At 44.1% G+C, this 26,609-nt stretch overlaps 1 protein-coding gene across 3 annotated transcripts in view; it reads right to left on the bottom strand.

Moving 5' to 3' along the window:
- Nucleotides 1-26,609, bottom strand: part of PLCL1 (phospholipase C like 1 (inactive)) — a 208,882-nt gene that overhangs the window by 64,568 nt on the left and 117,705 nt on the right. The window contains exon 1 of one of the 3 annotated variants that reach the window (XM_057419829.1): nt 6,417-6,521. The exons of the other annotated variants lie outside the window; for them this stretch is intronic. Coding sequence (XP_057275812.1) covers nt 6,417-6,506 — 90 coding nt within the window. The 5' untranslated portion in view covers nt 6,507-6,521. Of the gene's footprint in view, nt 1-6,416; nt 6,522-26,609 lie in introns of those variants that run through there. 3 annotated transcript variants of the gene reach the window in all.

Here is a 26,609-nt window from a genome sequence, read left to right as displayed (position 1 = left end):
TAACCTGTATTTTGAGGTGCCATTTCAAGATTAGGGAGACCTGAACTTGATAAAGAGCAAAGAAATGGGCAAAGATGACTGTGCTTCTTCCTAAATGGGTCTTAAATGCATCTTCCCGGGTGCTGGAGATGGACAGGGCTTGTTCTCAGGCAACCATAACTCATCTCCAAATGCCTGTGCAGTCAAGCAGACTGGGTGGAAAGCAGAGTATGGTCCTCCTGTCCTGCTTCCCAGGCCCTGAGGACTGGTGTGTGGCTGCTGCCTTCTTTCAGCAGAACCCAAGAAGCCTCTTCACACTGAAAATTAAGAATAGTGAAAGTACTTCCTGATGAAAACAATCAACTAAAACTAAATAGCGTGTGCAATAGTGCGCATCTAATCGGGACTTTTCATACTGAACCCTTTTATCCTTCCCCAACAGCAAACATTATAAAGGATGCTTTATCCCATTGTCTTTTTCCCCTCCACTGTTTAGCCCTCCCCCTCTTGCTCTGTGAAAATCCTAAACAAGAAGGAAGAGTGAAATGAATGTCTGCTATGTGTGTCAAAATACAGGTAACAGATTGCAGGAAAGTGAACTGTTCTTCCCTAAACTCAACATTTATCATTATCTTACGTGCCTTCTGAGATACCAGCAAACATAAGAAACTGCTGATGGACAAAGAAATGTTTTAACAAAGGTTGCACCTTTAACACTACGGAAGAATAAAACAGCAAATAGTACAGCACTGTGGAAAAACGGCAGAAGTATCTGAGTGCTTTCCTTCACCTGCCCTCTTTGATGCAGTTTGTAGATTTATGTTCTCTCTCTCTCACTAGGACCACATCACAGATAATGCATGATTAATTCATTCATCCATTCAACCTCAGCAGCATAGCTTCATATGTCAGGTAAATGGGAAACATACTGATAATATACAGCTGTGCATTAACGTTCTTTCTGCTTGTCTCACCATTTCAAATCCGAAAACCGAGCCTCACCTCAAACAGGGAGCAATGTAGATTAACCTCCCTTCAAGCTCCTAAACTCATGCAGTACCCGGGGCCCCCAGAGTACCCTGTATGGTGAAAAAGTGAGTTTCAGAGCTTCATCTCTGAACCTCTGGGAGACAAGAAAAGCCAGGAGCTTGCTGGCTGCAAGCTAGAAAGATGCTTTTTTGTGCACCCCTGTAATCTCCAGAAACACAACACAGAAATAATCTCATGTGCGTATCCAGGAACAAGAGAAAATGATTCACATTGTGCATTTCATGCAAATTCGGTCTAAAAGTCCAGACAACTAATTAATTCAAGTGGATTGCCATTATCAGGTTATTTTTTTTCTTAAACTGTAATTCCAGCTTCAAGGTACGAGTTTGGTTGCTTTTCTTTATTACAGGAATACATTTTCTAGCATTAGTCTGCATCTGTCATTAAATTTGTAGTGTGTGCAAACACTGATGGGTGGTTTTTAAGATCTATCAATCTCTGCTCTGTTGTAATAACTAGGAGCGACATCTTATACTGCAATTACACACATGAAATATTTAGAACAAGCGAAAAGAGAACACTGGCTACCCACAGACATTAAATATCTGACAGTAAAGTGAAAATAATACATGTGGAGTGCAGCTGCACAACATTATGGTAAATGAGTCTTTCCTCCACCTCTCAAGCCACTGAGTTTCAGCCTTTCTCAGTATTCTTATGTTTTTTGTTGTTGCAAATAAAGAGAATTTGTTTCCAAGCTCTTTCCATCTTTTTTTCCTTGAACTCACCTCTGAGAGACTTGATAAGGCTAGAAAATTGATCAGTGAGTACATTTTATGCCCCATTTGAAAGCACATGATATTTCTCATCAGTCCTCTGTGTAAGGAAAATGTTTCTGGCAAGTCCTTCTCTCCTCTAAAAATACTAAGAAGAAAGATGGAAGAGAGACGCATGGCAGCCCAGGACTTGAGCACAGTCCTGTGCCCTTCAACTTCCACAGGAAGATTCCCTGCAGGTCCCCAGCTACAGGGTTGGATGCACCAGTGTAACATAACATCATTGAAGCTGCCACTGCTAGAAACCATGGTTGATCTGTTATCCCTCTGGGGATCACAGCTGGGTTGCTGTTGTCTCACAGGCATGTTTTAACCACAGCATGTGCTTACACAGTAAACAGTGTGATAGCAATCAACAGATCACTACCAGAAAGGCCTGCACTCAACACCTGAGCTTGTATAGGCGCTTGCAGAACTCTGCAACTTCCATGACATAACATTATCTTGGCTGTTTACTTAGGGTAGAAAGGAAAACTCACCTATCAAGCAACTCCCAAATCAGCTGTGCCAGCACATGAACGTCTCTTTGTACTATGTAAGTCAAGCTGATGTTTAACAAGTCAAGTGCAAATCCCACCATTATGTTACTGAGCCCCCAAGGGATCTGGGGGGGGATGGTGTGTGGGGAGGGAGTATTCTGTTGTTAAGGAGCTCTTGGCTGCTACAAAAACTGGCAGTAACAAAATTTACTGCCAAAGTTTCATCGATTTCCATGTTTAAAAACGAAACCACAATCCAATAACGGTTGGTGTTCAAACCCAAATCTTCATCTATTTATGGACCACTATTTACATGTGGGAGTTTTGTCTCCTAGAGCTGTCCAATTCAAAATGAATTTACAGCCCTGTCTTCAGACAAATAACATTAACCGCAGAGTGACAAGACACTAGCATGGGAGAAATAAACAACCTTGGGCAGAACACACTGGGGTGCAAGTTAGCAGAGATGAAACTACAGGAGCAGAAGGAAACAAAAACAGCTAGTTATCCTTCAAAATACCAACACAGCACACTCAACACTTTCTTTTCCTGTTGCTTACTGTTACAATTAGTGATTGGTAAATACGTGTGTGATAGCAGCAACTAGATGTCATAACAGGATGTTGGACAGCACTGGGTATGTAATGAATGACAACAGCTGCCCTAAAGGGTTGACTGTTAATATTGTTTGTATTATTCCCACTTTTTACTCATAAGCAGATTTCAAAGGGCACTCAGAACACATTGTCTCATCAGTTAGGCTATTAACACAGAATAACTGTGTTAATAACAACTAAAAATAAATGCTATCTTATTAATAAAAATTACAGTAATAATAGTAAATTACACTGCATGAGAAAAAGCCGAATAATTGCAGTGGTTTTCTTGTCCATATTATTACATGCACTGCTTGTTGGATGGGGTGAAATGTTTAAGACATTTCCTACGTTATCCAAGAGTAATTTTTAAACTGAACTGGAAAAGAGTCTGTGAAAAATGAAAGTACATTTAATTGCAAAATGGACTCAAGACACGCATCGAGTCAGCTAGTCTTATCAGGCTCCCTTCATCTGTCATTCTCATCAGCAACAAAAATGGAAAGTGGGTGAGAAGCTGTTTCAAGTGCCTCCAAGCTTCCCACTGATGTACTGTGAACAAAAGGTTCAAGGTTTCTGCGGGAAGAGTAACAAACCCACCAGGACGTCATGAAGGGTGCGTGTCCCAGCTTCTCTGGGAAACCTGTGCTAGCCTCACCACCCTCACAGGGAAGAACTTCTTCCTCAAATCTAATCTAAATTTCCCATCTTTCAGTTTAAAACCATTCTCCCTCCTCCTACCACTACAAACCCTTCCCTCTCCAGATTTATTGTAGGCCTCCTTTATGAACTGGAAGACTGTTACTAGGTCTCCCCTGAGCCTTCTCCAGGCTGAACAAGCCCAGCTCTCTTGGTCTATCTTCATAGGAGAAGACATTATAGACTAAAACTCAGTCTCTTCAGCAAGTCAAGCGTGGCCCACAGTCAGTCTCTCAGGTGGTCAGAAAGTCTTCACCCAGGCATACACGGAGGCGTGTTAAACGGCACAGCTTAGGCACACACTAGAAATCAGTGGTTATAGTCAAGGATGATCAGGTGGCTATTGTAAGAAAAGACACCCAAGCCTCTTTCCTATGCCTTGAAAAGACAAGGGAAGGAGCAGGAAACTACAAATCCAGTGAGGCTAAGAAAGGGCAGGACCTTGCTAGCTTGTGCTGCAGCAGGAATGCCCCTGCTAGACCGATGGCAAGTCCCAGCCAAAGGGCTGTGCAGGTCAACAGTGATGAGGGAGCAACTGCAGGAGGCCAGAAGGAGGTGAAATGTAGACAAGGATGCATCATTTCCCATCATACGGGATTAAACACAGCCCACATGCAAAGCAGTTCCACCAGGCATATTGCCAGTGTGCAGTTAAGGAGAAGGCAGCACCTGGCCCACAGAAGGGTCTGCAGGATTGCACCTTTGGGAAAGGTGGGCATCACTCCCACCCATCTGCCATGGAGCACACAGGGTCTTCAAGACCAAAAGGAAAAGCAGGATCCTGCCTCTGTGCAGCACACTGGTCACAGCTGCTGCACGCACCAAGACACCCTGCTCCTGGTTCTGCTCACAGGGAGATTTGCCAAGGGGAAGGCAGCTGGCAAGAGCTAGTAAATCCTTCAGCTTGAGCTAGCTGAGATCCTGCTGAGCCCCTGCCAGTTCTGATGGTGGGTCAGATAAAGAGCTCTGCGCTTCAGGTAGCTCATAAAAAGAGATTAAAGCAACACAGTCAATGAGACAGTTTCCTTCTATTTGCCCGCTCAGGCAGAACAATTTTCCCTCCAGATTAATTTCTGCCTTCCTCCACTCAGCGGAGGAGGCTGTAAATTGGCCTTATTGGGAGGCATGGGAAAGCCACAGCTAGAAAGGAGAGGGACACAGCCAGGAAGGCCATGCATCCCTCCTCTGTGCTCACCCTCCTGGCACTGGACCATTCCTACTGGATGAGCATGCTTCCTGCTGCGGCAGACACAGACGCATAGGCTGCAATGCAAATGTAAATGAGTGATTACGAAGATAATAAAAAAAGCATTTAGTTGTCACACAACTAAACGATCATTTCCATGGCATTTAGAGAATCTATCCAGGCTGATTGTGGAGGTCCATAAGAATGGGAGATACTCTTTGTTCCTTGCAAAAGTGGCTTTGATGAGGGAGCATGAGACAAGTATTAGCAACGTGCCTTAAACTTTGTCGATAATGCAACATGGAAGCCAGAAGATGCAGCTGAGATGTGAGAACAATAGATGGAGATTCTGCAAGATAATGCTCCTTTCCTCCAAGGACAGCCACAACACATGCAAGCTCCAGGGATGGTCAGCTATCATGTCAGCATCCCCATCTTCTCCAAGAAGGGCAAAGCTAGCTCCCCAGGGCTCAGTATCTCTTAAACCTCTCCCTCAGAGACAAAAGAGAACAAAGAAGTGATAGAGCAACATCGTATAGCAGCTATCCAATTACTTACTGTACATGAAGACCATTTTGGCTGTGCTTTTCCCTAAGATTTGCAGAGCACCACTCAACTGATGTCTACATCAACAACAAGCACTTGGCTGCCTGGCAAAAGGAATCCACTGACTAAGCCTCAGGTATGGATCTGCACAAGAATTTTTTGAGGATAGAAGTCTGCAATAGCATACACACCTCTCTCACAACCATGTGCCTAACATTCATGTTGTGCTTCATACCAGTAACCACAGCAGGACAGAAACACTATCACTCCAGTTAACCAGCTTCTTAATGAGTCAAGATTTTGTGGGTGTTAGTTGACATTTCTAGGGATATGCAGTGTAATCATGAAAAACAAGATTCTCTTCCGAAGCATTCTGTTTGCTTTTCCAAGCTGAGTAACTGACAGGTTGCTATCTCCAATGCATTGAAAATATCTGCTGTATAGTCGCCAAGAATCCCTACTTCCTTTAGCACAGTCTGAGGTTTCTGTTACTGCACCAAGAGTCTCAAGAGAACAGCAAGATAATCTACGTTCTCCTATCTACAGCATCTGTACTGTAACTGCTGCTTACTATACCCCAGCGTGGTGCCTCAACATGTTTACACCTGGGGTTGCATTTACTGCAAGTTCTTTGCAGATGGTAATTCTCAACTTTGTTCCCTGTATAGAAACTTTAATCTCTCAATCTGGTTCAAACTTCTGCCATGTGACAGTTAAGTACAACATCTGAGCCCTAAAGTCAGATTATTAAATTTACTTCGAGATCATGCACAACAGAAAGCATCAGCGTCCACCAGGAGCCTATATCACAATTAAACACAGAGCAGAGGAGCCTTTCTCAGCTGTCAGGTGGCCATTCATGATTTATTTAGTTTATTAAGTGTATTTCTGCTGGTTTGAAATGAAGATCTCAACACAGTTTGCAGACAAATATACTTTCATAAAAAGCAATCAGTTAGGATTTGTTGAACTGCACAGGTGTGACACAACAGATTCAGCCTCACCCCACAACAATAACGGGCAGCTTAACACCATCATCTTCTGGCATGCACTTCACCTCAGCTGCACCCTCTGGGAAGAGCTATAATGTTATTAATATACTTACTAAATATATGAAACCAGCCATAGCAATTCCTGAATCGTGCATCCTCCGGCACTCCATTCCTGTGACAGCTAAAAGCAGAAACTGTTCCATGGTTATGTGGAGCTGCTGCCATGCTTTCACAGCTGCAAAGCATCCCGTGTACAAGGAGGTCGCTTTAATTAGCGGATAACATCGAAATGGTTTCGGAAATGAAGAAGTTTTCCTCTCTCATTTTCTATTTCACAGCCTGTCCCAAGTATCTAATTATATATATTCACACCTCCGCACAGAATTTAATGGGAGTGGAAAGAAATTGTTCATCTGCAGGCAACACACCATTTTTCTCTCTAATGTGGGAAGCTGTTAAGTAAAATGTCACTAGGAGAAATACCAGGTGACTTTAGATTATTTATCTGTCCACACAGTCTTTGCATACACCTTGAAATGAAAGGTTCCCTTCCAATAAAAAAGTATATACAATTATAAGAGTTGGCAATTAAAAAGGCACTGAGAAAATGCTCCATTTCTAAGGTGGTGCAAATCTTCATAGGTCTGCTGCTTTTAACAGACCAACATACAGCAAAAGTTTCATGTTTCACTTGTCAGTGGGAAAGAGTCAGGTAAAAATACATCTTCAAGTCCCTTGTTTCAAGATTTGGGGAAGATTTAATCTTCTTGCACCAAACTCTCAGGGGTTTTGCTAAAAATAACCCCAAACCCCAAGATGTGAGGGTGGCAGCAGCCTCCGAAAGTCAATGGCAGTCAAAATTCAGAGTTATTTGTCTTGCTTCTAGCAAAATAAAACCCACCACTTACATTTTCCTACCAAGTAATTCCTATCAGGTGACATACTAATATTTTTACAACTTTATACAAATTCATTTTTCATCTGGAAACAATGGAGGGGGCACTCAACAATTACCTCAATGAACTACACATCCACTTAATAGTCTGCTAAAGAGTTAATTCCTACCAGTTATGGAAAACTTAAGTCCATTCTCTGAAAGCTCTTTAAATCAGATGTTTTCTGCACCTCTGACCAGCACAGAGGGAACGGGAGACCTGGGAAGCCAACATCAAGCAAAACAGGAAACTTTCTTAACCGCAAGCTACTTTCTGACACAGGCAATTCACAAAGCAAAAGCTACAGAGTAAGGAGGACCTCACTGAAACTTCATTAGAAGAATTGCACTGAAAGAGAAGGAAAACTAAGGAGCCAACATCAAACAAGATCCTGCTACCTCAAGCTCCACCTGGGCCGGGGAAGGGAGGCCTTAAGGGCACTCTGTGAAACAGGGCTCACACCTCAGCACTGCTCAGTGCATTCTTCCTACAGCCTGTGCAGCACTTGCAGGTGGATGGGAGCCACTGAAATGCCATCAGTGACCCTGCAGCTTCCCAGGGACCATTCCCCTCCCTGACAAAGGGTCTGCTTTGGTTACCACAACCATAAGCTTCCACCACACAGAGATGCTCTAGGACACGTCACCCTCTCTGCCGTGTCCCCTTTAGCTCAAAACACAGCAGGCACCTTCAGCACTCACAGCGCACACATGCAAACTCTGCTGAGACACAGCTGCCTCTATCTCCAGATGCACAAGGCAGAGGCAGCACATGTTGTCGAGGGCCTTACTCTAGGTCCTCATTTTGCAAAGGGGTAAGACATGAAACACGCAGGCTGGCTACATCCACCCCGCTTCTATGGCCTTGTGAGAAGAAGGGTGGTCTCAGCCCACAGCTGAGACCTGTAGGTCCTCAACACGTGCACACAGGCTGACAAGAGAACACAAAACTGACATCTGTCCCCAACCACTTGAAACTTGGGACACTTGGGTTTGAGGCATAAACTTTGCAAGTAATGGTTTGCTGCTGTTTTCATTGGGTTTTTGTTGCAAGAGCAGGTTCTGCAGGTCCAGCTTCCCTAAAAAACCCTTTTCAAAAGAACATGCCTACTGCAAGCTGGAAAACAACAGCTATTGCTACAACTGTTAAGCTGCTCAAGTGACTGCATGTCATAGATGGGTTCATCCCAAACTCTGCAAGCCAGAAATATATTTCCAGTCCTCTTAGTTATTCAAAAGAGGTCAACTGCAGTTGTGTAAACAGCCTACCTCAAGCACCACGGGCCTAAAGTCACGCAGTCAGCTGGAATATGCACCTCCTAACTGCAAATCCCTTCATAATCTCAAAAACAGGAAATGAAACAAGAGCCACAAACAAACTGTATTTCAGTTCCTGGTCAAGCACTGGACATTTCTTCCCAGAACCTCTGACCTGTACTCCATATCTCACAGAAAATCAAGATTCGAGGGATCTCTGCTTAGGATCACGTTTTCCTTTCCTATGCCTATCTTCAGCCCTCATCTCTAAGAAACCTTCTTCAGAGCCAGAAAGAGAAGAAGCTGTGGCTCCCTCCAGAGCTCAGCTCGCTCATGTTGCTGCTCCAGGTCCCTGGAAGGAGGCCCTTTCTCCCACCCTCTCACCTCAGAAGTGCTGCATCCTGGCCTCAGGGGCTGCTGCTGCTCCCCTTCCTCTCGTGATGCTGCCATGGTAGGATGAAGGCAAAGATCACTCAGATGTATGAATCTTGTACCACACTTGTGCCCTGTTACTGCGCACCCATACAGCAGACAACAAAGACACCAAGTAGTGTAAGCTTTTAGAATTATTTTATCTAATTCTTGCCAGTACCTACACTGCAAGATGCCATCATACTACCCTTAAGCTATATATTCATAGGATCATTTTCCAGATGTTTGCTGATTAGAATGAACTTGCTCCACTAGGCTACTTCTCAAAGACAGGAGAATATTAAGTATTAAAATACTCCTGAACCCAAGCCATGAAAACTAGTTTTTCTGTGTGTGTGTGCGTAAACACACACAAAATGCGGTTTGGGTGTTTTCCTCCCGACTCTTACTGCACATTATCCCTCCATTTTCATCTTTACAGGAAACAAAAACCACCTAGTGTTTTCTGTGTGCCAGAACTGTCTCCCTGTGTGCTATTAATGCTGCAGGTTCCCCTTGCTCACTGCAAGCACCCTCCATGATGCATCTGTAGGAGAGAGAAAGAAAAGTTTCCTTCATGTGAACAGGGGGTTTGGCAACCATTCCTCACGTCAGCGCTAGCTTAGAACTACACTTCACAGATTCATTTCTCTAGTTCTTTTATTCCTTCTCACAAGTGCTGACTCTGAGACACATTCACCTACTTTAATTCTGCTTGAGCTCAAGTTGTGAGGCATTGAAATGGTTTTGATTTCCAAGGAAAGGAAGATTTAGAAAGACTGTTCTCACTTCTACAAAGCACACACACACAGAGCTTCCCTGGGCAGTACATCATTAATATATCTTGCCAAGAATTTCATTACTTGCGAATAGATTATTTTGGAAAAAATGTGCTTGCTGTAAAACCTTGCACGGAATCCTTGATTAGATAAATGCTGCTCATTCTGCACGATCTTTTTTTTCCTAGTTTGGATCTGTAGGAACTTCCTATAGGTTAATGGATGCATAATAAACATTTGTATAAAATAAGCCAAGCATTTGCTACAAAATATTTAAAAGTGGGCTTAGGTTCTAGAAAAACGGTCATAAGCATCAGCCACCATGGAGGGCTCAGACGCAGGCGAATGAGATGTGGCAGCACACAGACTAAACACAAAGTACATGCAGCTCTTGTACGTAAAACGGGTGTCTTCAGGGTCACCAGTATCCAACCAGCCACACTCGCAGATAGGCTGCTGGCAGCACCAGGCTCCCCACCCTGACTGGGGTGGATGGGACCTCCTGGACATCTGCAGCTTCTACCGAGCAGATGAGAATTAAAATGGGCTGTTACTGGGCTGCTTCTAGAACAGATTAACACACACACAGGGATAAAAGGAAGACTAGAAAATGCCTGTTCTCCCATGCTCATTCATGTGACCTTTACGCAAATGCAGAAAGAGTTAAGATGGACATTCTCACATTTGAAAGCCAAACCCATGCATTCCAGTCCACATTATATGCCCATATTAAAACCACAGTCTACAACTGGAGCTGCAAACAGTAAAGAGCATTAAGAAATCAGGTCACTTAGTCACAGAGACAAACTTTCACATTTTCATGTTATAAACCCCCTTTTAAAGTGGCTTACCAAAGCTGCACAGCACTTTGGAGTGTTTAAAATACTGTTTTAGATAAGATCAGACTTTACTTCAGTCTCTGCTCACAAACCTAATAGAGGACAATTCAAAATCTGTCCATTCCATGGCAAATCCATCCAGGAGCACGAACTGATTACACTCTGGCATAAACCATAAGGCTAACTTATAAGCCTCATCTGAGGTAGCATGGTGATCAATGCTCTAGTGAAGGATTTCTTCCAAGTTTCATTTGAGGTTAAATACCTGATTTTCAACATAAACAAAAGGAAATAATCTAGTTGTAACATGAAGCTGACATTTCCAAAATGCCAGCTGACTGATTTCTAATTTTGCCAGGGAAAAGACTGACAATATTTCATCGCTTCTTTCAGCATTCCTAAATTTTCATGTCATTGTGTTGAAATAGTGGGAGTCATCCCCCACAGCATGGCAATCCCCAAGCCTCTCTGATACCTAAACTGATTGCTACAGAGAAGCCGTAAGAACTGTTTTCTTAAGTTCTGTTCATAAGAACAGGTTGAAAGCAGCGCATAGGTATCCTAAAATAGGACAAAAACATATAGGTATTTAAAAGTGGGCTTAGGTTCTAGAAAAACGCCCAAACAAAACCTTTGAGAACAGCCAAGAAACACCATAATTCAGGTACACTGAGTATATAAGTTCATAGTGAAAACTGAACTTAACATAGAAATATTCTGAAAATGAATGGCTACTATGCTATGTATTCACTGTCAACAGCAGCAAGACCCTCCTAAAATAAACCTGGCTGAAGAGACAGACACAGTTTGGTGCACAAGGACACACCAGGCTCATACCTCTTGTTCTGTATTCACTGTTACCCCAGTTTACTGCATAGTTTAAGCTCACCATATAACAAACATCTTTGCTCCCCCCTTCAGCTACCTACGCAAACCCTCACTTATTAGAGCCTCACAGAGGCTTTATCTATAGGAGCGTCAGTTAATACAGTCAGCTAAAGGAGTACTACATAAGGAAAAGAAGGGAGGGTTAATGTTGCCAATTTCCTTTGCTTTCTGCATACCACCAAGAAGATACCATGCTCCAGCAACCTCTCCATCTTCAGGGTGTTGCTCTCATGTTTTACCTTTCCTTCCCTCAGTGGAACCTTTTTAAACCACTTTTAATAACCCATTAATGCCACACATTTGCCTACAAACCAGCGTAGCACCTCACCTATTCATGGTAAGGAGACTTTTTAGGTATCTCCCAACAGCAGCGTGCAAAGACAGTTCTTACAGGGATGGCATGAAGACAATTGAAATTTGCAGTCTAACCAGCCACCAAGGCTGGGCATCCAGCCTCTGGTGGTGGAAGGAAACAAAAGCCCCTGTCAATAGAGATCCATGATTTAAAATGTACTCACTTTTTATAGCAATATACTCTTAGCACCACTTGGTAAACAAAAGTGTGCCATTAAAGAGCTACTAGTAAGTAATTCAGCAGTTGACAGGTACCTGATGGTTTCTTCTGGCCTAAAGAAAAGACTTTTTTACTACATTAACAAGACAAATTAGCTGGAAAAAGAAACTACCTCAATCTGTAGAGCTCAGTTCTGCTCCAGCCACCCTCTACAATCACAGCCAAGGCAGAAAGTGTGACAAAAAGCTAAGACTGGACCTTCAGATGACTCACAAATCACATGCCTTATTATGGCAGAAATTCCCATTAGTACTGAGGTGCAGCTCTGACCTCACTGAAACCAGGGGAAGATTCACAGTGGATTCCAGGACGTCCAGGAGGTTAACTCTTCAACAGGACCTGTGAGGCAACAGTGGGGACACTGACTTTATTTCTGATGTTGTCTCTTGAAAAAGTGAACTTTCATTGTCTGCATCTCTTCTGAAGACCTCTGTGCCTTTATTACCAGGGGCATAATGAGGGTCCTGTTCACTGATCATCAACTCCCCTGCTAAAAACAGCGCAAAAAGGTAAGATAAATAATGATAATATGAGCCTTGAAGGTCCATTACACCATGAGGTGCCCAAGCAATGCTGATTAAGTGATCCCCCAGACACTGTAAGCGACAACAGAAGGGACAGCCACACCTTCTCATGGCGCTGTATTCAAATCATCACGAAATTAAGTAGGCTGGAAACAACCTTTAAGATCAAGTTCAACCTTACCCTAGGGCTACCAAGTCCACCACTAAACCATGTCACTGAGGGCCTTGTCTACACAGTTCGTGAACACTCCCAGGGACGGTGATTCCACCACTGCCCTGGGCAGCCTGTTCCAATGCCTGACCACCCTTTTGGGGCATAAATTTTTCCTAATATCAAATCTAAATCTTCCCTGGTACAGCTTGAGGCCATTTCCTCTTGTTCTATCGCTTTGGAAGTACAGTAGCAGAAATATATTCTGTTAAAATGAAGATGAAATGCATATACATTACTAATTCTGCATATATTGTATGTTGAAATTGCTACAGGAAAATCCCTAGTGATACTAAAGTACCAAGTTTATCTCTGAGATATAACTTCTGTGTTTAGCAGCCATCACCTGCAATGTTGTTATCACTCTTCGGCAGAAATAAAGCCATGCAACTTCCCCTTCTCTCCACCATCGCAAATGCAGCAAAAGAAAGGATGCAAAATGGGAATAAAGACACTGTTCTCCTCCTTACTGGTCCACCTCCCTTCACTGTCAGCAACTTTAACTTTCATCTGATACACATGAAAAACTGAAGACACTAAACACAGGAAGGACCAGTTTCCTTCCCCAGTCAACCTGCAATGCCCTGATGTTCTGCACTGAAAGAAAGCCTTGCCCAGGCACCAGGTTCAGCAATCAAGTTCCAAACCTAATTTTGGCCAAACTGCTGCTGACTTTAGTCTCAGCAGTGAAGATCACACAAGGACAAAGGCTGCTCACAGCCCATGCAGCCAAGCAGGCATCACCCAGAGACAGACTAGGCAGTTCCTAGTGCAGCACCAAAGTCAGCACATTATGGTTTAGCACTGCTGGTTGCACAACACAGTTTGCAATCAAGTTGTCTGTGACACAGAAATCCCATCTCCTGCTGGCAGTAGTAGCACAGGGATGGCTCTTGCTCTGGTGGATGATGACAGCAGCACCAAGGAGGTAAGTGAGCAGAAAAGGGAGTGCAGAGGTAGGACAGAAATGAACTCACGCATACCTTTGCAAACCAGACCGAGTTTGATGCTGTACTGAAAGGCAAGGAAACTCTTAGTGAAGTGCAGAGGGTTGACATGATCTATGTTTTCAGCTTACCCAGCTGACAAGAAATAAGAGCAAGCTGATCATCTTCTGCAGAAATTAAGTGAAATTGCAGTGTTCAAAAGCATTTCAGTTGAATTAAGAGTAAATGAATGAAGCCAGCTGATTAACAGTAAGTTGCGTTAGGCACTAAGGTGTTTAAATGAACACTAAGAAAGAGCACTTGCGTTTCAATTGGGAGAACCAAAATGATTAAACACCAATAGTCCCATTGTGTAGTGCAGCACAGCCTACAGTACTGGAACAGCAGACCACAAAGGGAGACTGTGCTAGGACTAACGTGTACCAAACATCAGAGTTACATTCCAGCCAACACAATGTAGCTTAGTTTTTCCCTGAAAAAAACCACATTAACATGGTCTAAGAAATTAATCTTTAGGGCACTTTCCTGAGCGTTTCTCCCCATATGTTGGGTGCAGCTAAGAGTACAGGGTTCGACAGGTTCCTTCGGGTCACAAAACCCCATTCCCTGCTACAACACATCAGCACATCAGGTATTTAACCCTAACACCTCCACCTTCCCACATCCACCCCAGCAGCATGCAAGTCCTAGAGTAGTGGGAGGGAAGCGAAAGAGCAGCAGTGAGAGAAAAGAAGGCAGAACTGGAAGAGTGGAAGAAGAATCACAATGACATCAGAGGACACCAAAAGAAGTGTATGGAAGAGAGCGAGCACGGAGAAAGGACAACCAACCACTAATTGCATTAAAAGACACAATAATCTCCCTGTAAACAAAAAATAAACCACAGGTGAAGAGATAATGCTGTGGAGGTCCCTTCCATTAGCTCCTTCTGGGGCTGTCGTCTGGAGAATCTCAATACTTCCCTTTGGCTCAGAGGCATGGAAACCACCAAGGGGTTGGAAGACAGCAATTTATTCCTCAGAAAAATCTCAGAATTTATGGGATCTCCATTAATTCCCCCCAGAAAACTTTGGTTCCAATTCAAATATGGAAGATGGGGAATAACTGAATATGGAAAGGAAGAAAGATGTTTTAAAAAGAAACATGGAAGAAAGATGTTTTAAAAAGAAATATGGAAGACAGCGAAAACCTTCTTTTAATGGAAAGGAACTTAATTTGTGAAAACAGCAGGAGGGGATCTTCACTGTAACCCAAAGCACACCCCCTAAAGATCTGTCCCCCAGGCACGGTGAAGCAACAGCCTTTTTTCAGCATAGCAGCAGAGCAGATGCCAAGCCTGTTCTGATAATGTAATCACCCTGTTAACCACAAATCCCTATGACATCCCTTAGCTACACAACTCTTTTATTTGGTTTTGTTTTAAGAAGCTTTAGAAATAAAGACCTTTTCCATTTAGTACATGGTATTTTAGCTTAACTGATGCATCTGGTATTGTAATTCCTATATTCATTAATGCAGCCTACATTCAAAAACAAAACCTGCTCTAGAAGTTATGGTTCCTCTATATCTAGGAGCGGCATTTAATACAAGAATCCTAGAAGTAAGAATAAATTTAAACGTCTCTGTGTTCATTAAAACACCTAATGAGAAAATTGCCTAGAGCAGTAAAGGGTAACTTATTATTGTCGATGAAGACAGCAGAGCCCCTTTGTAAATACAATAAATGCTATTTTAGCTACTCTGGCCCTGAAACAAAGAACCAGCATGTTGTTCATTCGCAAAGAAAAGTGATGGGATTTGTAAGTTCCGCAAGTGCCTGAATGATGTATTTATCCCACTGAAGTGCAAAGCTGTACAGAACAGGATCCTCTTCTCACCGAGGTCAGAACAGCTTTTGACTCAAATGGCAGCAAATTAAACTCTGCCACCTCTAAGCTGGTAAACCAGGCAAGAGGACCTATTGTGTCCAGAGCTTTAGGAGTAAAAAGAAACCCAAAGAAACCATCAACCTGGCTTGAAAAACACATGAGCGAAGCTTCACGTTGTACAATAGCTGCATGTCTCATCAGAAAGGAGACGTGTGCCACCATGGCTAGGAAGAACAGCTATTCATATTCAGCCAGGCTTACTCCCTGGCACCATTTTTATTTCTCTCAACCTCAAAGAGTTAACATGAAAGTCATGCAGATTTCAACCAGGGTTACTTCTGGAACTGCCAAAACCAGAAGGGAATAGCCTCTCCCCTATGTCTTTAATCAGCTTAGAAACAAAGCAGAGGAGTATTTTCTCACTGTCCTGCATCACTGAATAAACAGCAGCACTTTCAACCCGAAACAAATGATGTTACAGGAAACTACTCAGTCACCAGGGCAATGGCAGGAAATTATCACCAAGCTGCTCCTTAGCCTGTCAGCAGAGCTGATAGCGTCACATTTGGGTTCCACCACACCAGTGCCTCAGGCACAGACACACCTCATACATGTGACCCTATGCCAGCACCCACTCCTAGAAAACCATTCAATATTGCATGATGGCTCTTTGTAATTTATTCACGCTGACAGATCTACTGCCATTACTGCCATTCAGACTACTACAGGCAGCAACTGGAACCACTGAGCCTTCTACAGGACTTTGATCTGCTATTCCTTTTGTATAGGACCTTTTGCAGCAAAATCTGTTCTAACCAGTACGGTACACACTGGCAGTAACAGCAGAGCAAGCTCCAAGGATCCTGAACTAAGACATCTATCTCACCATGCTGAGTTTAACACATTGCGTTTCACCTATCAAATTAAGCAAGGGCAAGGCACTTTCCCATACTCAGAGTGGTGGAGCTAAATTATGCATTCGGAGCTAATTATCTGATACGCTGTTTAAACCCTATCATTATACATGTTGAATAAGGAGAATGCAAAATGTAGCTCCCAGGCATATAAGACACAGGGAGCATGAAAGACACAAACTTCCCCTAAAGCACTGCAATGCCTAAAACACCAGCTCCAGCACCTGGAAAAAACACTGGTGTATGCAAAGGACAACACAATGCTGACCCATTTTGGTTTCCTGGCTGGTGCTGAGGTGTGCTGGCAGGTGTGGGTGCTTGTCCCCTCCAATTCCAGGTGCTCTCTTAACATAAGCATAACTTGCGAAGCATCCTGCAAGGCACTACGGCAGGCAGTTACATTTTTCTCCTTTGGTTTTCCTCATTATACACATTTTTTGTCAGTCCACAGGAACCGTAACATTTTTAAAGCCACGGAGATCATGCAACCCCAAACTTGCAGAGACTTACTCTGGCACATACCAGGAACAACCAGCAGTGCCCAGTCTGGTTCCCAGCCACCCTACCAAGGTATCAGGAGCATCCCTGCAACCTCTGGAAGCAGCCTGCCAGTGGCTGCCTCTCCTCTGCTGCAAGGGCTGGCAGAGCTACAGAGAGCTTTGCTGGGGGCAGTACACAAGGAGGAAAAATGCTCTCTCCTAGCACAAATACAGCTGGTTCCATAGATGCATGCCTGCAAAAATGCTGCTTTTGTTTCAGACCAGGCGAAATCCAACTGTTCCTTCACACGCTGCCACTGCTTTTGGTAACTTAGGCCAGAAATCTTGAGAAAGGAGTGATTCTTTTATGACCTGGAAAAGTTTGTCAAGAAATGATGCCAACACCAGGCTTCCTCTGTACACTTGTCAGTCATGACTGGCAAGGACTAAGTGAGAACAACAGAACTCGGGAAAGCCCCACAACCAGGTGGGGATGCAGAAGCACGGGTTTACCCCATCACCATTACTGGGGAATCCCTATTTCCCAGGAACATTATTTCTGGCAGATGATGTTGCCGTGGCTCCTTCTGATAGCTGATGTTGTTAGGTTCTCTGCTGTTACCCCCCAAGCTTCCCCAGCCAGCTGGTAGCCAGCACCGCTCCTCCCCTGGCAGAAGTGAGAGCAGGCAGGTCCAGCAGCATGGGCAGTCTGCGCCCTTCCCACAAGGAAGCTGTGGGAAAACTACAACCAAGCTTTCAGGCACCTCAAGTTTTCTTGGCACTTTCAGCCTGCACCCAGGCACCAGCCAGCGTGCCTCTCCAGCACACTGGAGCCCATGACCCCAGTGGCTCACACATCACGCTGCAGGCTTCTTCAAAATGCTTCCCTGGAAGTTTGCCCAACTTGAGTGAAGCCACTGCAGTTCCCACTCTTTAACCAGGGGACTGACACCAGGCTAAAACTGGAGGTAAGCTTCAGGGAAACAATAACAAACAGTGTCCTTCAGGGAGATGAAGATGAACTCCAAAACTCATTTCATCCAAGATAATGACATTATGACAAGTGATTAATAACAGCCCAAAAGGATGCTGTACCTCCCAAAGGATGCCTTTTTAAGTCAAAAAAAAAAACCTTGAAAAATGTCTGATTCTCCGTTATAGCAAGTATGTACTTGATTAAAAAGTTGATCAACCAGTGGGACACCAGAATTGTTTGCTCTGTCTTGGTTTGTGCTGTGAGTCCAAACAGCTAGAGACAATGCAATTATAGATGGTCCACAGGGAAACAGGCACAGAACGGAGCTAAAACTGCCAAGTAGCAAAAGTAGCCAAGTTCCATTAATCACTGACAAAGCATCCTGATGCTAAATCCTTCTCATTCATCTTTTCCTGAGCTTTTCACTTTGCAGTTTATTACAAACAGAACTTGGATCCAGAAACTCACACCCTCACCCCCCAAAAACCCCATTTTTCAAACTGTCATCCCTAGCAGCCCTGCGCTGCTCTCCTGACCATCCACAAACCTTCCTCTGTATTTACATTACGTACGTTATGAGCATTTGAAGTTATTCTTCCAGCCCAACAAATGAGCGCTCACAGCAATTCAGATGCTGGCTCTGTATCTGTGGCAGGCAGATGCTGCTGGGCTCATACAAGTGAGAGCTATTTTTATTTCAGCATGCAAGCAGGCAAAGGCCTTCAGAACAAGTAAGCACTCTAGGGTATTTTGCTCCTCTCTGCTGCTCAGACAGAAGGAGCCCCTCACTCTTTGGGGAAACAGTGCAGGGAGCGTACCTGGGGAGATGCAATGCCAAAGGACCCCTGCCTTTCAATGGTGCTCATATGAGAAGTACGTATTCCTTATTGCAGCTGGAAAGGCTGGTCAGACTGCACAGGTTGTACATTTCACTGCACTGGAAAGCAGTAAAGGGTGGCAGGATCCTTTGCTTATATTAATATGTTAGCTACCCTGTGGATCAACTGCAATTATCTTATGACTCACCTTCTAGTGGCAGTCTGAATTTTGAACAATTACATATTTTAACTAAGAAGATAAGAAACCTTTGGTTTTCCACAGAGGACTATCATCTCAACAAAGGCTTGAGAGCTTTTGTATCTTCCTTTGCCTCCCCATCACTTCATTTGTACCACGCTTTTCCTTAGATCTTACACACATTAGGAAATTCAGCAAGCACTTAATTCTCTTTGTTCCTCTACCCAGCCCACTTGATACTCCTCTGCCTTTCCCACATCCATTGGCACACAGCAACACAGCCTGGTTCTCCCAGGTTTCCACAAAAGTAACTGAAGTTTAACATACAAAATCTTCTGTGGGCCCTTTTCAACGTCAGCTCAGGAATGCTCAGACCATTCCCCCACCTACTTGAGTTTTTTATTTCTGCAAAATGCTCAACAATTGCTTATGTGCATAAGCATTGCACAGTTAAACGTTTACAGATTAGACATTAGGATTAGATTAGACATTAGGAAGAAATCCCTTATTATAAGGGTGGTGAGACTCTGGCACAGGCTGCCCAGAGAAGCTGTGGCTGCCCCATTCCTGACAGTGTTCAAGGCCAGGTTGGATGGGGCTTGGAGCAACCTGCTCTAGTGGAAGGTGTCCCTGCCCATGGCCGTGGGTTGGAACTGGACGAGCTTTAAGGTCTCTTCCAACCAAAACCATTCTGTGAGTCTATAATTTCACAGAGTTTTAAGATGTCACAACAGTGAGAGGGGAGCTGGAAAGACTCAGGGATGGGATACAAACACCTCACAACCCAGATCCCTGGGACAGATACAGAAGGTGTTCAGCAGCTGCTCCTTAGAGAATATGAAGACAACCCAACGGATTTATACAATAAAAGCCCCTGTAACTATAGCACTGCCCTATCAGCTAAGCCATGCTTGGGCTCCCCATCACCATGTCATCCCTCAACTCCACATGCAATTTTCACTGTATTACTGTTATTGAATTAACTGGCAACTATAGCCAAAGATGGTAGGTATCTGAGTTGCCAGGTAAAGGTAAGACTGCAGGCCAGATGTGTATCTGTTCACTGGAAGTGCCTGCACCATTTACAACAGATAGGCATGGCAAAAACGCTATTTTTTTCCTCTGCTAAAGCCTCCTGTTGACATTAGGTAGATCAGACTAGATACATCCTTGGGGTAACTCTGATCTGCACAAACAAATTGAACTACAGACTGACTATTATCATCAAATTACCATCATTTTCAGCTATTCTTCTGCTTATCCTCTTCCAAAGACTTCAGCTCTGTGGTAGAGAAGGCTGTGAGAGACGGAAGAACAACACATCTGTCTGTACATTTTCCTGGTGAAAAAGGCTTAAATGCTGGCAGTAATGTCATAAACATTACCAGGGACTGAGCACAGGACAGTTCAAAACAAAAGACATATTTATGTGCCAGTGTTCAGAGGTTAATAGGATGCTAAAAACTCATCATTTTCTTGCCATTCAAATGGAAGCCTCAACTGTGCAAATTCAAAATCAGCAGACTGTAGCAACTGCAGGTAAGAGAGTCAATGTACCTTGGTTTCCATCTCGGGGCTCTGTGAGCCCAAATTCAGTAAAGTACTTGTGCACTCAGCCTCTTGCAATTCAGTAGGCTGCTTGCTCTCCTGAAAGTTAGTGCTTCCCCAGAAACAGCCTCTAACTTCCAGAGCAAAGGGGGAGTATATCTCCTGTCCACCCAGCTCCACAGAGACCAAAAACTTCCTGGTTTTATCAGCGAAAGATTCTCCAATAAAGACACTAAAAGAGCCAGCAGAACTTCCCTTTTGAGGACTTCTTCACATTCCCTGGTGCAGAAGTCACCACCTTGGTAAAACAGCTCACTTCAAAGCAGGCATGAGTCCAGAGGGACTTAGGTTGTTCTAGTTCACGGTGACTTCTGTACTCAGCCCAAATTCAGTAGTGCACAAAAACCTCTTAAAATAATCACTGCATCTTTATAAACCTTCTTCCAGGCTAAAATTCAACATAAGGCCTTTTAATTGCTCTCAGAACAAACACCGCAGGGCACAGCCCAGTGGTCCTCTGCTAAAAGTCCAACTGCAGATGCTCCACAGGCATCTTGCATCAGTGACAACTGAACCATTCTGTTGGGCTCTAAAGAGACACTTCATATACTGAATGCCTATGCATTCATGATGCTAAGTACTTAACCAGGCTGGAGCTTCAATGCGTGTAGTAACAAGCTGTAAAAACATGTCAGCAGAATTTCAGCTGAAGTTGCCAAGTGTCAAAATAGGGATAGCATTTAAGCATTTGCAAATGTTGCTTATGATACAGCAGCACAAGGCAAATACACCACCATTAGCATTTCAAAAATAGTTTCTGAATGGAAGGAAGCTTTGAAAATAACTTTGTTTTCTCCTGGCATCCCTATGCTAATAGATTCTACTTCTAATTAAGAAAGTCTGTTGCATGCAAGGCACAAGGCGTCACCATCTTCTTATGCAATTTAAGTTACTCCAGCAAAGCAAATCAGACCAGGGTCCACCTCTCACTTCTCCACAGCAAACCTGGGAGGTTTTGTGCACAGACTGGTGCCTCATGCTGCTCCAGATGTCCACATTCCACTCACAGGTGACAGTAAGCTTGTGGCAATCCCTCCGAGAGCACTCTTTCAAGTAAACTCCATCACACTGCTGAGAAACATGATTAACTTCTCTGAGCCAGAGAGAAATTAATTTCTTTATCCAAAGTCACACAATCACTGCTTGTACCACCATTACCACCACAGCAGACAGTAAAGTATTAAAACAACAAGAATCAGCATAAAACTACAAGATAGAGAAAAGAAAAAGTGAGATTTCAACTGAAAAAAATGAGAGTACCATGACGTATAACTGCAGAGGGCCTGTGTGACAGGCCCTCCTGACGCCCATAAGATGCTTTGCTGTAAAGACCATTTTATGCATGTGTTGCAAAACATACTGAGCTGTTTAATCTCCCTTTCAGTACATTGGTCTTCTCCTTTTCCTCTCATTATCTTCTCAGGTGTCCAACCCAGGTCTGTGGTTTGTAAACACTGCTAACTAATTAAAGAATTAGCTACCCGGAAATCTCATTAGCTGAGATAGAGAAAGCATTGCTAAAATAGATAAAGATGAATCATTTTGTTTCTATTAGCCAAAAGGACAGAACAAACTGCTGAGAAGGTCTAAAATTACACACTTTAACATGAAGCAACGCTGAACCCGAGTACAGCACTGAAACAAAACCCTTGAACAAACAATCCTGAGACTAAGGTCCTCTGGAAAGCAAGTTATTAACCTGACGTTTAATCCATTTGGCCCAGTACAGTTTCAGCGGTAAATACACTCTTCCACTGCTTTCATTCAGGATTTCTATAGACTTTACTCATTTTTCCTAACACCTACTTGCTGTAGTTTACAGGATTCCATCTTCCTATATAGCTTTTTACTTCCCAGCTCAAAACTGACAGACAGAAGCACTGTGTCGGGCCACTGGCAGTGAAGAGACTGCAAAGTTTCCAAGTATTTTGGAGCTAGTTATTTTACAAGATTTCTACGTAAGAGATGTTATTTAGTGTGGTAGTACTAACAACAGTGCCATGAGGAACCACTTAGAAGGACTTCGGTATTTCAGCCTGTGTTCATGTCACGATAGGCCAAGAGTTATAACAGTGCTTAGCACCTCCAGGCAGCTCCCAGATATGATTCACACACAAAGTTGGCCTAATCTCAAGCTTGATCTCAAATCCATCAGACCACAGAGTCAGATGGGAGAAGGAAGTATTTCCCCCCCACCATCTGAAGGCAACCAGCAGAAAAGGCAGGAGACTCTACTGTAAAACCAGAATTAAGATGTGACAAGACACAGCTCTTCCATGCTACCATTCACCAATTAGCGCTACAAGACACTGTGCCCAGTTTTAGCTTTAAGGCTTCTCATAACAATGTGTTTATGCACATCCTTACACATTTAAAGAAGTGGGTCAAATTAACATAAGCTGATTAAAGTTCCTTAACTTCAAAAGTGACAGGCAAGTTGGAGTTCATTTTAAGATACCCTCCCTGCCACACCCTGAGTGGGCCTGATTTTCATGACATTCCGTCTCTCCAGGAGATGCCTTCCTGCCATGACTCAAAACAGCCAGCCAGAGCTGCGGGTCACACTGGAGAGCATGGGATGCACTATGCCAAGCACCATGTGCTCATCTTCAGGTCCCAGGCAACTTGTTTCCTTCTCAACTGTGCAGTTTTGAACACGGAAGCTAGCTCGAGGCACCATACGACAAGCCTATCTTGTGCTCCAGAGTGTGGCATCCAGAGAGCTATCCTCCTCTTTTTGCTGAGCACGGATACTAAATTCTTAGTGTCCACCAAAGGCCGCAGCCTTTCACAGCATACACCTCATAGGAAAACTATGCCCTGACACAGAGCAGCTCCAGGTATCAGAGCTCAAAGAGCACTCACCCTGCCAAAAATATGCTTCTCACCACTGCTAAAGGAATTGGCTGTGTAGATTTGAAACCCTAAGGTTTTATACTACATCACCTGCCTACAATAAGCACCCCCAAAACCAGTCCTAAGAAACGTAAGGAGGAAGACACGTACTTTAGTCAAATCACGTGGGCAGACTGCACACACACAGAGAGCTAAGGAGAATTTATATGCTGTGTACACCAGGGAAACACCTCTGGGCAGGGGCACCATTGAAGCACTTCTGGCTGAAGCATTCAGCTGCAAGCTAGTGTGGCTTCTATCAGTTCAGGTAATGAAGAAATCCACGCCATGACCAGGATAACTTTGTTTTTAACATGAAAGTGTAGCTCCACTCTAGCTAAATTTTTTATTTGTTAGTTTTACCAGTCAAAATACATAAAAAAGAAAATGACTACATATGTAACCAACAGCTGCAATACAGCAAATTCAATACAGCAAGGGTTTGTACATTTACTACACAACCAGACCTATATACTCAAACTGTTGTAAGAAATACATTAGCACATACTGCTAGTTTTCTATTTCACTCATAACCCAGGAAACTAATTAATTTCAGAGGCCTGCAATGCTCTTCAGTTCTGAGCTTCCCCAGACTTTGGAGACTCTGAAATGTTGAGAGAGAAGAAGGAAAGGCTTTATTCTCCTCAAGCTCCGAACAGATGGTGATGCCTGACAGGGGAGGTCGCAGTGTAGAGGCAGAGGGTGCAATTCCAGGGCTAACTTAAACTGGAACTGAGCCCAAACTCCTCCCGCATAGGGTGTTCTCATGCTTGTATCTCCCCAGCCCCACTCTTGTGTCACCAGTGCAATCCTATGCAATATAGTGAAGCAGGGAACCGATCCAGCTGAAAGATCATCTTTGGCAGTTTAGTGTGTGCTAAAACATATGCAATTATTGATGGTGCAAACTTGTACATAAGAGTCAGCAACATCCCTGAAGAAGTATCAGGGGACACTTTACCCCAAAGACCAACAAAACTGCTTTAGGAGTTACCGGAATTGTTCATCTGTATTTGAATTATCTTCAGTAAGGCGTTTGATACTGTCTCCCACAGCATCCTCATAGATAAGCTAAGGAAGTGTGGGCTTGATGATCAGGTAGTGAGGTGGATCAAGAACTGGTTGGAAGGAAGAAGGCAGAGAGTTGTGGTCAATGGGGCAGAATCTAGCGGGATGTCTGTGACTAGTGCAGTCCCTCAGGGGTCAGTGCTGGGACCAGTGCTGTTTAATATTTTCATCAACAACCTGGATGAGGGAACTGAGTGTACTATCAGCAAGTTTGCTGAGGATACTAAACTGGGAGGAGTGGCTGACACACCAGAAGGCTGTGTTGCCATTCAGCGAGACCTGGACAGGCTGGAGAGTTGAGCAGAGAGGAACTTGATGAAATTCAACAAGGGCAAGTGTAGAGTCTTGCATCCGGGGAAGAACAACCCCATGTACCAGTACAGGTTGGGGCCTGACCTGCTGGACAGTAGTGAAGGCGAAAGGGACCTGGGGGTCCTGGTGGATAGGAGGATGACCATGAGCCAGCAATGTGCCCTTGTGGCCAAGAAGGCCAATGGCATCCTAGGGTGCATTAGAAAGGTGTGGTTAGTAGGTCAAGAGAGGTTCTCCTCCCCCTCTACTCTGCCTTGGTGAGGCTGCATCTGGAATATTGTGTCCAGTTCTGGGCCCCTCAGTTCAAGAAGGACAGGGAACTGCTGGAGAGAGTCCAGCACAGAGCCACAAAGATGATTAAGGGAGTGGAACATCTCCCGTACGAGGAGAGGCTGAGGGAGCTGGGACTCTTTAGCTTGGAGAAGAGGAGACTGAGGGGTGACCTCATCAATGTTTACAAATATGTAAAGGGTGAGTGTCAGGATGATGCAGCTAGGTTTTTTCAGTGATGTCCAGTGACAGGACACGGGGCAATGGGTGTAAACTGGAGCATAGGAGGTTCCATGTGAACATCAGGAAAAATTTCTTTACTGTGAGAGTGACAGAGCACTGGAACAGCTTGCCCAGGGGGGTTGTGGAGTCTCCTACGTTGGAGGTATTCAAGGTCCACCTGGATAAGTTCCTGTGTGATGTACTCTAGGTTACCCTGCTCTTGCAGAAGGGTTGGACTAGATGATCTTTTGAGGTCCCTTCCAACCCTTGGGATTCTGTGATTCTGTGATTCCTGCTTACGCAGACTCACGAAACACATTGCCAGTATTTATCAATACACTCCATCCCTAAAGCAGTCAAATATTGCTATTGTCATCTTTCAGGAATGGTGCTAAGGAATATAAAAGTAATTCTGCATAGCACTTGGAGCTGCGTTTCTCATTTCACCAGAGCCTGTAGGCAAAGTAAAGGAAGAAGGATCTGCAGTGCTACAACACAGAACATGTGTAACACTATATAATATTTGTGTCATGCTGCACAAGTGTATCTGGCTTAATTATAAATATTGTTATAAAGTGCTCTATAGAAACATTAAATTGGTACCCTCAACCAAACCCGATCACAGGCTAGGGAAGAAGGCAATGAGGACAGCAGAGAGGATTTCTATGGAAAATACCATCCATAAAGGCAGAACCTACTCTGAATCAAGTATAAGACTAGTATCTTTCTTCCTCTTCTCTGCCCAGGCACTGGCCCTGCCGGTCAGGTCTACCACCATTCACCCAACACTACACGCTGCCAGCTGTCTTTAACTGGGTGACAGCTTTAGAAAGACCTACTGCCTTTAGCCGCAGGTTCCAGGCACTGTGCCTGGAGCACCAGCCAAAATAGGGGGCTGCAGTGCTGGATGGTGCCTTACATGTCAGCTTACTCTGCTCAGGGGGGACAGCCTCTATCCGTCCCCACCACTGCAGCCTCTCCTCTGGCTGGGTCCAGCACAACCCATGACCCCTCAGCTCCCAGCCAACCTGCCAAACAGAGCACAGGCTCCCTCCCTTCAGCAGCAAGATGCAGGTGATGGGGGCTTCCTGCACCCCTGCCCACCCCCAGGCCTCTATGCACAGCAGTGGACGTGCTGCACCAAAAGAGACAGCCCAGTACAACAGATGAGATTCGATGTCAGGATTACGGTGCTGCTTTCATGTCTGGCCTTTAAAGGTCCCCAGACAAAATCCCTACCAGCGCTGAACGAAGCCTCATAAATGTAACTGCTGAATGCATTTTATGGGCATAATTCCCAGGGTCTTTGAAAA

This window comes from Pezoporus wallicus, unplaced genomic scaffold (assembly GCF_028554395.1).
Source record: "Pezoporus wallicus isolate ANWC-B61680 ecotype Strahan unplaced genomic scaffold, APGP_CSIRO_Pwel_v1 contig_4710, whole genome shotgun sequence".
Classification (NCBI taxonomy): domain Eukaryota; kingdom Metazoa; phylum Chordata; class Aves; order Psittaciformes; family Psittacidae; genus Pezoporus; species Pezoporus wallicus.
The sequence above is the reverse complement of the archived record's forward strand: the minus strand, read 5'-3'. Positions and strand labels throughout refer to the sequence as shown.